This window comes from Chlorocebus sabaeus, chromosome 26, assembly GCF_047675955.1.
Source record: "Chlorocebus sabaeus isolate Y175 chromosome 26, mChlSab1.0.hap1, whole genome shotgun sequence".
Taxonomy (NCBI): domain Eukaryota; kingdom Metazoa; phylum Chordata; class Mammalia; order Primates; family Cercopithecidae; genus Chlorocebus; species Chlorocebus sabaeus.
In genome coordinates, this window is record NC_132929.1 from 18147527 (window position 1) to 18163597 (window position 16071).

Sequence of the window (16071 nt, forward strand, 5' to 3'; positions counted from 1 at the left end):
CAGACTTCGCTGAAGTTGCTTATCAGTTTAAGGATTTTTGGGGGCTGAGATGATGGTGTTTTCTAAATATAAAATCATGTCATCTACAAACAGACAATTTGACTTCCTCTCTTTGTATTTGAATACTCTTTATTTCTTCCTCTTGCCTGATTGCCTTGGCCAGAACTTCCAATTACTATGTTGAATAGGAGTGGTGAGAGAGGGCATCCTTGTCCTGTGCCAGTTTTCAAAGGGAATGCTTCCAGCTTTTGCCCATTCAGTATGATATTGCTGTGGGTTTGTCATAAGTAACTCTTATTATTTTGAGATATGTTCCATCAGTATGTAGTTCATTGAGAGTTTTTAACATGAAGGATGTTGAATTTTATCAAAGGCCTTTTCTGCATCTGTTGAGATAATCATGTGATTTTTGTCTTTGGTTCTGTTTATGTGATGGATTATGTTTATTAATTTGCGTATGTTGAACCAGCCTTGCTCCAGAGATGAAGCTGACTTGCTCATGGTGGATAAATTTTTTGATGTGCTGCTGCATTCGGTTTGCCAGTATTTTATTGAGGATTTTCACATTGATGTTTATCAGGGATATTGGCCTGAAGTTTTCTTACTGCCCAAAATAATTTATAGAGTCAATGCTATTCCTATCAAACTACCATTGACATTCTTCACAGAATTAGAAACAACTATCTTAAATTTCGTATGGAATCAAAGAAGATCCCATATGGCCAAGACAATCCTAAGCAAAAAGAACAAATCTGGAGCATCACATTACCTGATTTCAAACTATGCTACAAGGCTACAGTAAGCAAAACAGCATGGTACTGGTACCAAAACAGACATATAGACCAGTGGAACAGAACAGAGACCTCAGAAATAACCAAATAACACCACACATCTACAACCATTTGATCTTCGAGACACCTGACAAAAACAAGCAATGGGGAAAGGATCTCCTATTCAATAAATGGTGCTGGGAAAACTGACTAGCCATATGCAGAAAACTGAAACTGGATCCCTTCCATATGCCTTGTACAAAAATTAACTCAAGATGAATTAAAGACTTAACTGTAAAACCCAAAACCATAAAAACCCTAGAAGAAAACCTAGACAATGCCATTCAGGACATGGGCATGGGCAAAGACTTTATGATGAAAACGCCAAAAGCAAATGCAATAAAAACCAAAATTGACAAATGGGATCTAATTAAACTAAAGAGCTTCTGCACAGCAAAAGAAATGATCATCAGAGTAAGTAGGCAACTTACAGAATGGGAGAAAATTTTTGCAATCTACCCATCTGACAAAGTGCTAATATCCAGAATTTACAAGGAACCTAAGCAAATTTACAAGAAAAAACAACCCCATCAAAATGTAGGCAAAGGATATGAACAGACACTTCTCAAAAGAAGGTATTTACATGGCCAACAAACATATGAAAAAAAGCTCATCATCACTGATCATCAGAGAAATGCAAATCAAAACCACATTGAGATACCATCTCACACCAGTCAGAATGATGATTATTAAAAAGTCAAAAAACGATAGATGCTGGCGAGGCTCTGGAGAAATAGGAACGCTTTTACACTCTTGGTGGAAATGTAAATTAGTCCATTGTGGAAGCCAGTATAGTGATTCCTCAAGGATCTAGAACCAGAAATACCATTTGACCCAGCGTCCCATTACTGGGTATATACCCAAAGGAATATAAATCATTCTACTATAAAGACACATGCACATGTATGTTTACTGCAGCACTATTTACAATAGCAAAGACATGGAACCAACCCAAGTGCCCATCAGTGATAGACTGGATAAAGAAAATGTGGGACTGGGTGTGTGGCTCATGCCTGTAATCCCAGCGCTTTGGGAGGCCGAGGCAGGCGGATCACCTGAGGTTGGGAGTTCGAGACCAGCCTGACCAACATGGAGAAACCCTGTCTGTACTAAAAATACAAAATTAGCTGGGCATGGTAGCGCATGCCTGTAATCCCAGCCACTAGGGAGGCTGAAGCAGGAGAATCACATGAACCTGGGAGGTGGAGGTTGCGGTGAGCCAAGATTGCGCCATTGCACTCCAGCCTGGGCAACAAGAGCAAAACTCCATCTCAAAAAAAAAAAAAAAAGGAAATGTGGTATGCTGTGACTGGTAAGATGGCCGCACAGCTCCAGTCTGCAGCTCCCAGAAAGATCAATGCAGAAGGCAGGTGATCTTTGAATATCCAACTGAAGTGTCTGACTCATCTCATTGGGACTGGTTAGAGAGTGGGTGCAGCCCACGGAGGGTGAGCTGAAGCAGGATGGGGCATTGCCTCACCCAGGAAGCACAAGGGATCAGGAAACTCCCTCCCCTAGCCAAGAGAAACCATGAGAGACTGTGCTGTGAGAAATAGTGCGTTCTGGCCCAGATACTACACTTCTGCCATTGTCTTGGTAACCCGCAGACCAGGAGATTCCCTCAGGTGCCTACACCACCAGGGCCCTGGTTTTCAAGCACAAAACTGGGCGGCTGTTTGGGCAGACACCGAGCTAGCTGCATGGTTTTTTTTAAATACCCCAGTGGCATCTGGAACACCAGCGAGACAGAACTGTTCACTCCCCTGGAAAGGGGGCTGAAGTCAGGGAGCCAAGTGGTCTAGCTCAGCAGATCCCAATGCCACAGAACCCAGCAAGCTAAGATCCACTGACTTGAAATTCTCACTGCCAGCACAGCTGTCTGAAGTTGACCTGGGACACTCAAGCTTGGTGGGACTAGGGGCATCCACCATTACTGAGGCTTGAGTAGGCAGTTTTCCCCTCACAGTATAAACAGAGCCACCTGGAAGTTTGAACTGGGTGGAGCCCACTGCAGCTTCGCAAAGCTGCTGTAGCCAGACTGCCTCTCTAGATTCCTCCTGCCTGGGCAGGGCATCTCTGAAATAAAGGCAGCAGCCCCAGTCAGGGGCTTATAGATAAAACTCCCATCTCCCTGGGACAGAGCACCTGGGGGGAAGGGGCAACTGTGGGTACAGCTTCAGCAGACTTAAACATTCCTGCCTGCCAGCTCTGAAGAGATCAGTGGGTCTCCCAGCACAGCGCTCGAGCTCTGCTAAGGGACAGACTGCTTCCTCAAGTGGGTCCCTGACCCTCATGCCTCCTGACTGGGAGATACCTCCCAGCAAGGGTCGACAGACACCTCATACAGGAGAGCTCTGGCTGGCATCTTCCAGGTGCCTCTCTGGGATGAGGTTTCCAGAGGAAGGAACAGGCAGCAATCTTTGCTGTTCTGCAACCTCTGCTGGTGATACCCAGTCAAACAGGGTCTGGTATGGACCTCCAGCAAACTCCAGCAGACCTGCAGCAGAGGGGCCTGACTGTTAGAAGGAAAACTAACAAATGGAAAGGAATAGTATCAACATCAATAAAAAGGACGTCCACACAAAAACCCCATCCGAAGGTCACCAACATCAAAGACCAAAGTAGATAAATCCATGAAGGTGAGGAAAAACCAGCCCAAAAGGCTGAAAATTCCAAAAACTAGAATGCCTGTTCTTCTTCAAAGGATCACAACTCACCAGCGAGGGAACACAATTGGATGGCGAATGAGTTTAATGAATTGACAGAAGTAGGCTTCAGAAGTTGGGTAATAACAAACTCCTCCAAGCTAAAGGAGCATGTTCTAACCCAATGCAAGGAAGCTAAGAACCTTGAAAAAAAGTTAGAGGAATTGCTAACTAGAATAACCAGTTTTCAGAAGAGTTTAAATGACCTGATGGAGGTGAAAAACACAGCATGAGAACTTCATGAGGCATACACAAGTATCAATAGCCAAATTGATCAAGTGGAAGAAAGGATATCAGAGATTGAAGATCAACTTAATGGAATAACGAGTGAAGACAAGATTAGAGGAAAAAAAAAAAAAATGAAAAGGAACAAACAAAGCCTCCAAGATATATGGGACTATGTGAAAAGGCCAAACCTACCTTTGATTGGTATACCTGAAAGTGACAAGGAGAATGGAACCAAGTTGGAAAACACTCTTCAGAATATTATCCAGGAGAACTTCCCCAACATGGCAAGACAGACCAACATTCAAATTCAAGAAATACAGAGACCACCACAAAGATACTGCTTGAGAAGAGCAACCCTAAGACACATAATCGTCAGACTGACCAAGGTTGAAATGAAGGAAAAAAATGTTAAGGGCAGCCAGACAGAAAGGTCGGGTTACCCACAAAGGGAAGCCCATCAGACTAACACCAGATCTCTCTAAAGAAGCCCTGCAAGCCAGAAGAGAGTGGGGGGCCAATATTCAATATTCTTAAAGAAAATCCAGAATTTCATATCCAGCCAAACTAAGCTTCATAAACAAAGGAGAAAGAAAATCCTGTACAGACAAGCAAATACTGAGAGATTTTGTCACCACCAGGCCTGCCTTACAAGAGCTTCTGAAGGAAGCACTGAATATGGAAAGGAAAAACCAGTACTAGCCACTGCAAAAACATACCAAATTGTAAAGACCATCAACACAATGAAGAAACTGCATCAACTAATGGGCAAAATAACCAGCTAGTATCATAATGACAGGATCAAATTCACACATAACAATATTAACTGTAAATGTAGACAGGCTAAATCTCCCAATTAAAAGACACAGATGGGCAAATTGGATAAAGAGTTAAGACCCATTGGTGTGCTGTATTCAGGAGACCCATCTCACATGCAGAGACACACATAGGCTCAAAATAAAGGAAGGGAGGAATATTTACCAAGCAAATGGAAAGCAAAAAAATAAATAAAAAAGCAGGGGTTGCAATCTTAGTCTCTGATAAAACAGACTTTAAACCAACAAAGATTGAAAGAAACAAAAAAGGGCATTACATAATGGTGAAGGGATCAATGCAACAAGAAGAGCTAACTATCCTAAATATATATGCACCCAATACAGTAGTACCCAGATTCATAAAGCAAGTTCTTAGAGACCTACAAAGAGACTTAGACTCCCACAAAATAATAGTGGGAGACTTTAACACCCCATTGTCAATATTATACAGATTAACAAGACAGAAAATTAACAAGGATACTCAGGACTTGAACCCAGTGCTGCAGCAAGTGGACCTAATAAATATCTACAGAACTCTCCACCCCAAATCAGTAGAATGTACATTCTTCTCAGCACCACATTACACTTACTCTAAAATTGACCACATAATTGGAAGTAAAATACTCCTCAGCAAATGGAAAATAATGGAAATCATAACAGTCTCTTAGAGTGCAATGCAATCAAATTAGAACTCAGGATTAAGAAACTCACTCAAAACCGCACAACTACGTGGAAGCTGAACAACCTGCTCCTGAATGACTACTGGGTAAATGACAAAATGAAGGCAGAAATAAGTAAGTTCTTTGAAACCAATGAGAACAAAAACACAATGTACCAGAATCTCTGGGACACAGCCAAAGCAGTGTTTAGAGGGAAGTTTATAGCACTAAATGCCCATGGGAGAAAGCAGGAAAGATCTAAAATCGACACGCTAACATCACAATTAAAATAACTAGAGAAGCAAGAGTATACAAATTCAAAAGCTACCAGAAGACAAGAAATAACTAAGATCAGAGCAGAACTGAAGGAGATAGAGACACGAAAAACCCTTCAAAAAATCAATGAATCCAGAAGCTGGTTTTTTGAAAAGATTAATAGAGTAGATAGACTGCTAGCCAGAATAATAAAGAATAAAAGAGAGAAGAATCAAATAGACATAATAAAAAATGATAAAGGAGATATCACCACTGATCCCACAGAAATACAAAATACCATCAGAGAATACTATAAACATACCTATGCAAATGAACTAGAAAATCTAGAAGAAATGAATAAATTCCTGGACACATATACGCTCCCAAGACTAAACCAGGAAGAATTTGAATCCCTGAATAGAACAATAACAAGTTCTGAAATTGAGGCAGTAATTAATAGTCTACCAACTAAAAAAGCCCAGGACCAGACGGATTCACAGCTGAATTCTACCAGAGATACAAAGAGGAACTGATACCATTCCTTCTGAAACTATTCCAAACAATAGAAAAGAAGGGACTACTCCCTAACTCATTTTATGAGGCCAGCATCATCTTCATACCCATACCTCGCAGACGCACAACAAAACAAGAAAATTTGAGGCCAATATCCCTGATGAACATTGGTGAGAAAATCCTCAATAAAATACTGGCAAGCCGAATCCAGCAGCACATCAAAAAGCTTATCCATCACGATCAAGTCGGCTTCATCCCTGGGATGCAAAGCTGGTTCAATCAATAAACGTAATCCATCACATAAGCAGAACCAATGACAAAAACCACATGATTATCTTAATAGATCCAGAAAAGGCCTTCAATAAAATTCAACACCCCTTCATGCTAAAAACTCTTAATAAACTAGGTATTGATGGAATGTATCTCAAAATAATAAGAGCTGTTTATGACAAACCCACAGCCAATATCATACTGAATGGGCAAAAGCTGGAAGCATTCCCTTTGAAAACCGGCACAAGACAAGGATGCCCTTTCTCACCACTGCTATTCAACATAGTAATTGGAAGTTCTAGCCAGGGCAGTCAGGTAAGAGAAAGAAATAAACAGTATTCAAATAGGAAGAGAGGAAGTCAAATTGCCTCGGTTTGCAGATGGCATGATTATATATTTAGAAAACCACATCATCTCAGCCCAAAATCTCCTTAAACTGATAAGCAACTTCAGCAAAGTCTCAGGATATAAAATCAATGTGCAAAAATCACAAGCATTCCTATACACCGGTAATAGTCAGAGAGCCAAATCATAAGCAAACTCCCATTCACAGTTGCTACAAAGATAATAAAACAGGAATACAACTTACAAGGGATGTGAAGGACCTCTTCAAGGAGAACTACAAACCACTGCTCAAAGAAATAAAAGAGGACACAAACAAATGGAAGAACATTCCATGCTCATGGATAGTAACAATCAATATTGTGAAAATGGCCATACTGCCCAAAATAATTTATAGATTCAATGCTATCCCCATCAAGCTACCATTGACTTTCTTCACAGAATTAGAAAAAACTACTTCAAATGTCACATGGAACCAAAAAAGAGCCCATATAGCCAAGACAATCCTAAGCAGAAAGAACAAAGCTGGAGGTATCACGCTACCTGACTTCAAATTATACTACAAGAATACAGTAACCAGAACAGCATGGTACTGGTACCAAAACAGATGTATGGACCAATGGAACAGAACAGAGGCCTCAGAAATAATGCCACACATCTACAACCATCTACTCTTTGAGAACCCGACAAAAGCAATGGGGAAAGGATTCCCTATTTAATAAATGGTGTTGGGAAAACTGTCTAGCCATATGCAGAAAACTGAAACTGGACCCCTTCCTTACACTTTATACAAAAATTAACACAAGATGAATTAAAGACTTAAACATAAGATCTAAAACCATAAAAACCCTAGAAGAAAACCTAGGCAATACCATTCAGGACATGGGCATAGGCAAAGACTTCATGACTAAAACATCCAAAGCAATAGCAACAAAAGCCAAAATTGACAAATGGGATCTAATTAAACTAAAGAGCTTCTGCACAGCAAAAGAAACTATCGTTAGAGTAAACATGTAACCTACAGAATGGGAGAAAATTTTTGTAATCTGTCCATCGGACAAAGGGCTGATATCCAGAATCTATAAGGAGCTTAAACAAATTTACAGGAAAAAAACAACCCCATCAAAAAATGGACAAAGGTTCTGAATAGACACTTCTCAAAAGAAGACATTTATGTGGCCAACAAACATAAAAAAAAGCTCATCATCACTGGTCATTACAGAAATGCAAATCAAAACCACAATGAGTACCATCTCACACCAGTTAGAATGGCAATCATTAAAAAATCAGGAAACAACAGATCCTGGAGAGGATGTGGAGAAATAGGAATGCTTTTATACTGTTGGTGGGAGTGTAAATTAGTCCAACCATTGTGGAAGACTGTGGTGATTCCTCAAGGATCTAGAACCAGAAATACCATCAGATCCAGCTATCCCATTACTGGGGATATTCCTAAAGAATTATAAATCATTCTATAAAGACACATTCACACATATGTTTATTGCAGCACTGTTCACATTAGCAAAGACTTGGAACCAACTCAAATGCCTATCAGTGATCGACTGGATAAAGAAAATATGGCACATATATACCATGGAATACTATGCAGCCATAAAAAAGGATGAGTTCATGTCCTTTGCAGGGACATGGATGAAGCTAGAAACCATTATTCTCAGAAAACTAACAGAGGAACAGAAAACCAAACACCACATGTTCTCACTCATAAGTGGGAGTTGAACAGTGAGAACACATGGACGCAGGGAGGGGAACATCACACACCAGGGCCTGTTGCGGGGTGGGGGCCTAGGGGAGAGAGAACATTAGGAGTAATACCTAATGTAGATGATGGGTTGATGGGTGTAGCAAACCACCATGGCACGTGTATACCTATGTAACCTGTGCATTCTGTACATGTATCCCAGAACTTAAAGTCTAATAAAATAAACCAATAATGAAAATCAACATAAAAGTAACAAAATCCACTGTTCAGAGATTTAAAAAGAAAAGAAAATGTGGTACATATACACCATGGAGTACTATGCAGCTATAAAAAGGAATGGAATTATGTACTTTGCAGGGACCTGGATGAAGCTAGAAGCCATCATCCTCAGCAAACTAGCACAGGGACAGAAAAACAAACACTGCATGTTCTCACTTGTAAGTGAGAGTTGCATTGAGAACACATGGACATGGGAAAGGGAACATCACACACCAGGGCCTGTTGTGGGGTGGAGGGCGAGGGGAAGGAACTTAGAGGATGGGTCAATAGGTGCAGCAAACCACCATGACACTTGTATACCTGTGTAACAAACCTGCACGTTCTGCACATGTATCCCACCACTTTTTTTTAAGAAGAAATAAAAACAAAAAAGGAGCCCTGACAGTAGATAGATTAGGTAGTAGTTTTGAGTCACAGACCCCTTTGCAAGAATCTGATGGAAACTATGAACTGTCTCTGTAGAAAAATTAAAATTGTTCATACTGTTTAAGGGAGTTAATGGACTCTAAAGCCCATCCAGGGACCCCAGAATAGTAGCCCCTGTATTATGCATTCAGGTGTTTTGGTTTTTTTTAACATACAGCTGGCTAGATAATGGTGGCTCATGCCTGTAATCCCGACAGTTTGGGAGGCCAAGGAGGGAGGATTGCTTGAGCCCAGGAGTTCAAGACCAGTCTGGGCAACATAGTGAGACTTGTCTCTATAAAAAATAAAAATAAATTAACCAGGTATGGTGACATGTGCCTGTAGTCTCAGCTACTCGGAAGGCTGAGGTGGAAGAATTACTTAAGCCCAGGAGGTCAAGGCTGCAGTGATTGTGCCACTGCACTCCAGCTTGGCTGACAGAGCAAGACCCTGTCAAAAAAAAAAAAAAAAAAAAAAAACAGGCTTGCTTTACAGAAACTTTAATTATGAACCTAGAAATGGACAAAGAGTCATTTAAAGAAATATGCATTTCACACATACACAATTTTTTAAAGTTTTTTATTCTAGGGAAAAGAAGACTTTTATAAAGCTGAGAAAGTTTATACCTTTGCTTCAAAAGATTATGTACCTGAGCAGTCATTGCCATCCCAGATGACTCAACTTCTCAAACTAGCACAAGAATGTAGCCAGTAGTTTGGCTGATTGATTGAAGCAGGGGGGTAAAGTGCCCATCTCAGCAAAAACAAATCTCTGCATAGGATCTCTTAAAACAGACCTAAGTTATTTTGTTCTAAATGTTTTGCCTCACATATTTACAAGAAAAAAAATTTTTCAATTCTTACATATATAAAGACTGCATTTTTCAAAGCACTTTTACATTTTGGTTCCTGTAAAGATATTCATGTCAACAGTTATGGCAGTTCCTCAAAGAATTAAACATAGAATCACAATATGATCTAGCAATTCCACGTCTGGGTCTATACCCAGAAGTGAAGACAGGGACTCAAACAGATATTTGTATGCCCATGTTCATAGCATTATTCACAATAGCCAAAAGGTGGAGGCAACCGAAGTGTGTCCATTAATGGATGAATGCCCCAACAAAATGTGATAAATACATGCAATGGAATATTATTTAGTCTTAAAAAGGAAGGAAATTCTGATACATACTGCAACATGGATGAAACCTGAAGTTGCTATCCTGAGTGAAATAAGCCAGTTACAAAAGGACAAATTATATATCATTCTACTTGTAGGAGGTACCTAGAGTATTCAAATTCATAAAGACAGAAAGTGGAATGGTGGCTGCCAGGGACTGACGGGTGGGGGGAAAACGGGGAGTTGCTCTTTAATGGTAAAGGAGGTTCAGTTTGGGACGACGAAAAAGTTCTGCAGATGGGCAGTGCTCAGAGGCTTCTACAGAGACTCCCTCCACACCCCCGGGCACTGCCTAGGAAAAAAAAATGTTCTGGAGGCCGGCCATGGTGGCTCACACCTGTAATTCCAGCACTTTGGGAGGCCAAGGCGAGTGGATCACAAGGTCAGGAGATCAAGAACATCCTGGCCAACATGGTGAAACCCTGTCTCTACTAAAAATACAAAAATTAGCTGGGCGTGGTGGTGCACGCCTGTAATCCCAGCTACTTGGGTGGCTGAGGCAGGAGAATCGCTTGAACCCAGGAGTTGGAGGTTGCAGTGAGCCGAGATCACACCACTGCATTTCAGCCTGGCAACAGAGCGAGACTCCGTCTCAAAAAAAAAAAAAAAAAAAAAAAAAAAAAAAAAATTCTGGAGATGGGTGGTGACAGTGTTACTGAGCAAAGGGGCTTGCCGCCTGATGCACTAGAAACCAATACTGTGACACCAGGTCTTTGAGAACAGAAAAGGTTTTTATTTTAGATTGACCAACAAGGAGATAGGAGTCCAGCTCAAATTTGTCTCTGTGCTGGCCTTAAGGCAGTAATTTATTAGAAAGTTTTAGGGAGTAGATTCTGGGATTATATTATAGCAGGTGGTTGGTGGAAGGAAAGGGAAGTCTGAAGAGTCTCGGGCATGTGCAGTTATCTCTTCATGCTTCCTCATAGGTTGCCTGTGCAAATTCAGAGGGAGTTAGTATGAAATATGTGGTGGCAGTTCAGGCTATGTCGCCAGCAAGCTTGTTCTGCAGACTCTAATTGGTTCCAACTGATTTCAGCCAGTTTTTTAATCTCACAAGCAGAGGGTTTTAGCATTTCAGCAACTTGTTTTTTTTTTCTTATCTGCCATCTTATAAGCTCAAGAATTTCTGTTAATCACTGGCTTATTTAACTCTTTGGGGTACAGTTTCAATAGTTGCACAGCAACGTGAATGTACTTAAAGCCACTGAACCTGAACTTTATACTTGAAAGTAGTTGAAATGGTAAATTTTATGTTGTGTATATTTTACCACAATAAAAAATATATAGTCATGTCAGCTATGACTCATAAAGATGATTATTGACATGTATATAGAACACAGATTTGATTTGTTAAATGTACTGACATCACACACTGTTCTTCTAAAAGATGAACTCACTTTCTCAGTCTTTTACGAAAAAAATCCAAATAAAATGTGCTATTGTGGTGAACACATTTGTTACAATTTGTAAACTCACTTTGCTCCCTTTTTTGTACCAACAGGAAAATCAAGAGGATCTAGGCCTGTGGGAAGAGAAATTTGGAAAATTTGTGGATATCAAAGCTAATGGTAAAATTGAAACTGGTGTAGTATTAAAACAGATCATTCCAAAAATGGCTGCATAATTCTATCTAAAAGCCCCTTGATCTCTGGTACCTAAAACAGGTGACTTTAACAGAAGAATAGAAATCTCAGATCAGATTCGCTATCCTTCAATAATGCATTGCAACAGAGAAATAGCAATTATATGCCTTTTGTGGGAAGTGTAACAGAAATATAGGCCACATGGAGCTTATGGTCTCGTGGAGGGGCCTAGGTCAGCACACTGCTTGCACTGTTCATTAGATAAGACAGCTACAAATTCCACATTCAATTTTTATGAGAGTCAAGTGATGAGAAACCCAAGTTCTAGAGCCCCTGAGTTGCAACATTTCAAGCCAATGGTTCTCAACCTTTTCTAGGCCCATCATTCGCATGGGTATCACATTCCTATCTGTTACATTTCTTACCAGGCTTAGTGATGGAATTGGGATAGGGGGCAAGTTTGTCTCTTTAGGAGGTGTCTTTCAGGTACTAGGGACTTATGCAGTTAGAAAAGTACTCATTTTCCTCTTTCCTCCTCCCTACTCTGTAGAATAACAAACCCTTTCTAACACCTTTAAAATTCCCATTCTAGCCATTATTATCCACAACATAGTATAGTGATCAGGGCTGACAGAATGCCCCAAATTAAAAATGGGGGCATGGGTTCTCAGGCCTTCCTTTCTATAACATCATAATCTTTTAATCTTTTTGTTTGTTTGTTTGTTTTTTTGAGCCAGTTTCTCACTCTGTCACCCAGGCTGGAGTGTAGTGGCGTGATCATGGCTTACTGCACCCTTGAACTCCTGGCCTCAAGTGATGCACCTGCCTCAGCCTCCCAAAGTGCTGGGATTACAGGAGTAAGCCACCATACCCATCCATGTCATAATATTTTTTATCTTCTCTGTAGCATCTCTTTTCCACAAGTTCCTACAAATAAGGACCATTTGATGTCAAATACTTTAACCTAGCATAAATTAAAGTCCAAGTTATACCTCCTAGTCATTTACATTTTTCCCGTAGCTCTAAAATGATTGCTAAATAAAGGACTTTGTCTTTGGTTAAAGGAAGTTTATATAATCACAATCACAGAGGAGGAATATTTTGAGGAACCAGTTATGGCCCTCCTGGTGCCCTTGACGTTTGCATTCTCTATAGGCAGTCACAGATGAGGCTGGCAGTAAGAATGAGTGATCCGGCACAAGACATTCAGTCATTTCATCTAGTGAAGACCGAAAATGTGCAATATCCTTTGCTTCCTAAAGCAAAGAAATACGTGATAAGGAAAATTTTGATTAGGAAAAAACTCTAAAACTTTGTTATCATGTTTTATAGAGGGAAAAGAGATTTACTGGAAAGAGGAAACAGAGAGCTTCATCACACAGCTAAGGCAACAGAACTAATACGTGACCAGAACTTTAAGTTAAACATTTTTGTATCCCCACAACACCTGAATATAATATCTCACAGAGGGTCAGTACACAGCATTTGCTGATTGATCTAGCTGAGCCCAGGTCTCTCAGCCTCTAGTCTGGTCATCTCTCTGCACTCAGAATTAACTGAATCTCCTTACGTGAGTGTCCTTTCAAAAACAAAACTTGGTGTCCTGGTTTCTACAGGTCCTTCTTCCATTGGTTTGGATTTCTCCTTGCATGGATTTGAGCATCTCTATGGGATCCCACAACATGCAGAATCACACCAACTTAAAAATACTGGGTAAGTGAAAACAAGAATTCTTATGGGAGGCTCTGGTTTCTGTATTGAGATGATTTGAAAACATTTGTTAGCTGTCTGAGCCAGTGCTGTTATGTGCCAGGCCTTTTCCTCCTTTATATTGCTTGTGGATATTTAAGAACCCTCCTTGGGTGATCGCTCAGAGCAGTGGTTTTCCTTTTTTTTTTTTGAGACGGAGTCTTGCTCTGTTGGCCAGGCTGGAGTGCAGTGGCACGATCTTGGCTCACTTCAACCTCCACCTCCTGGGTTCAAGCAATTCTCCTGCTTCAGCCTCCTGAGTAGCTAGGACTACAGGTACCTGTCACCACGCCTGGCTAATTTATTTTGTATTTTTAGTAGAGATGGAGTTTCACCATATTGGCCAGTCTGGTCTCAAACTCCCGACCTTGTGATTCGCCCACCTTGGCCTCCCAAAGTGCTGGTATTACAGCTGTGAGCCACTGTGCCTGGCCGGTTTTCCATTTTTATTTATTTTTTCTATGGTAAAATTAGATAACTGTAAAAACTATAGTACTGAACCTAGAAATACAGAAGAAGTAAAATTATGGAGCTGCTGTGATCAGAGTAGAGGGAAGATCTTTATCCCCAGGTTTCACTTCTACCTCTCAAGGCGTTTTGTGGAACCCTAGGAGAACATATTGTAAAAAATCACTGACCCAGAAAAAGTCTTTTACAAAAATGGGAGAGTGAGCCAAAGAATGGAATAATGTGGCATCTGATCACCTTTAGTTGCCTCAGGGATATCATGTCAGACTAACACTATTGACAAATAGATGCCAGAGGCATCAGACTGAGAGGAAACAAAACCAAAGAGAAACAGAGTCTGATAAGGTTGCCAGGTTCAGGTGCTCTTGACTTTAAGGTAGGCATAGTGACAAGTCCAGCAGAAACTGTGCTGCGCTCACACTGATCTGAGCTCTGTGCTGCCTCCCCCAATTCAGTTCCCCATCTTCCCCTGCTAAACACTATGGAAGCCTGTTGGACACAATTCTTTTAACTGCAGAGAAGTACTCACAAAATTCATCAGTGGATACTTACTGTGTGCTTGCTATTGTGGAGTATTCACTGGAGAGAGTTCTCCACTCAAAGGATATTTAGGCCGGGCACAGTGGCTCACACCTGTAATCCCAGCACTTTGGGAGGCCGAGGTGGGTAGATCAGTTGAGGTCAGGAGTTTGAGACCAGTCTGGCCAACATGGTGAAAACTCATCTCTACCAAAAAATACAAAAATTAGCTGGGTGTAGTGGTGCGCACCTGTATCCCAGCTACTCGGGAGGCTGAGGTGGGAGAACTGCTGAACCTGGAAAGTGGAGGTTGCAGTGAGCTAAGATCATGCCACTGCACTCCAGCCTGGGTGACACAGTGAGGCCGTGTCTGGAAAAAAGAAAAAGATATTTAGAAAAGATGTGTAAGATGTGATCATATGTGCTAATGTCACAGGAAGTGATGCCAAAGGAGTCAAGGGAAGAGGACCACATTCACCCAAGTTGGGTCAGGAAATCTTTAGGGAAGTGGCAAGACCTGAGCCTTCAAAGATGCATGGGACCTAAGTGTTTTCAGAGAAGAGTAGAGCTATTCTGTTTATTAATATTAATAATATATTTGTGATGGTAATTTATGATAATCTTTGCGTTTCAGTGATGAAGATGCTTACCGTCTTTATAACCTAGATGTCTATGGATACCAAATATATGATAAAATGGGCATTTATGGTTCAGTACCTTATCTCCTGGCCCACAAACTGGGCAGAACTATAGGCATTTTCTGGCTGAATGCCTCAGAAACGCTGGTGGAGATCAATACAGAGCCTGCAGTAGAGGTGAGCTATGGATCATGGCTACGTGTCATACTTAAAGAAGAAGCAAAACCACTGCAGTGGAGTCATAGCTATTATCTTTGTAGTGGCACTTCTCTGCCACCAAAAGCTTTACAGTATAATCAGTGAATATCAGTAGTATCTACTAAAGGAACAGACTGTTACTTATATATGGCTGGATGTTGCAGGTTAAAGGGAAATTTCTCAAATTTTTATTCCGTTCTTTTTCCAGTATACACTGTCCCAGATGGGCCCAGTTGCTGCTAAACAAAAGGTCAGATCTCGAACTCATGTGCACTGGATGTCAGAAAGTGGAATCATTGATGTTTTTCTGCTAACAGGACCTACACCTTCTGATGTCTTCAAACAGTACTCACACCTTACAGGTATTTGCATGGAGAAGTGCCAGTTTCTTGTTCTGTTATACATCCTATATCCCATGTGTTATCACTGTAAGTTAATATTTGTTGCACACTGTGTAGAATTTATAACTTACCCAAACATTTTAATTAGCAAGCATTTCTGTTCCCATCCTCATCCCATTCAGTTAAGTAAAACATTGCACTGCGTCTAGAATGCTCCACTGTCTAATTCCTAATACTTACCATCTGCTTTCCTTGGAGCTTTTAGCCCCTGGGCTATCTCTACCTTTATCTCAGATGACCAGTATCCCAACTTCAACTTTTCTATGTTTTCTTCTCCATTAAAATATGCAACTGGCTTTAGCATGAGAGCATTTTATT

At 40.7% G+C, this 16071-nt stretch overlaps 1 protein-coding gene across 8 annotated transcripts in view; it reads left to right on the plus strand.

Moving 5' to 3' along the window:
- Window positions 1–16071, plus strand: part of GANC (glucosidase alpha, neutral C) — a 100695-nt gene that overhangs the window by 31463 nt on the left and 53161 nt on the right. For all 8 annotated transcript variants that reach the window (XR_005244295.2, XM_038009868.2, XM_038009870.2 and 5 more), the window contains 4 exons: window positions 11699–11765; window positions 13397–13493; window positions 15151–15331; window positions 15561–15714. Coding sequence is in view for 7 of the 8 variants with exons in the window: in XM_038009868.2 (XP_037865796.2) it covers window positions 11699–11765; window positions 13397–13493; window positions 15151–15331; window positions 15561–15714 (499 nt within the window). In the remaining variant the exon portion in view is untranslated. The remainder of the gene's footprint in view (window positions 1–11698; window positions 11766–13396; window positions 13494–15150; window positions 15332–15560; window positions 15715–16071) is intronic.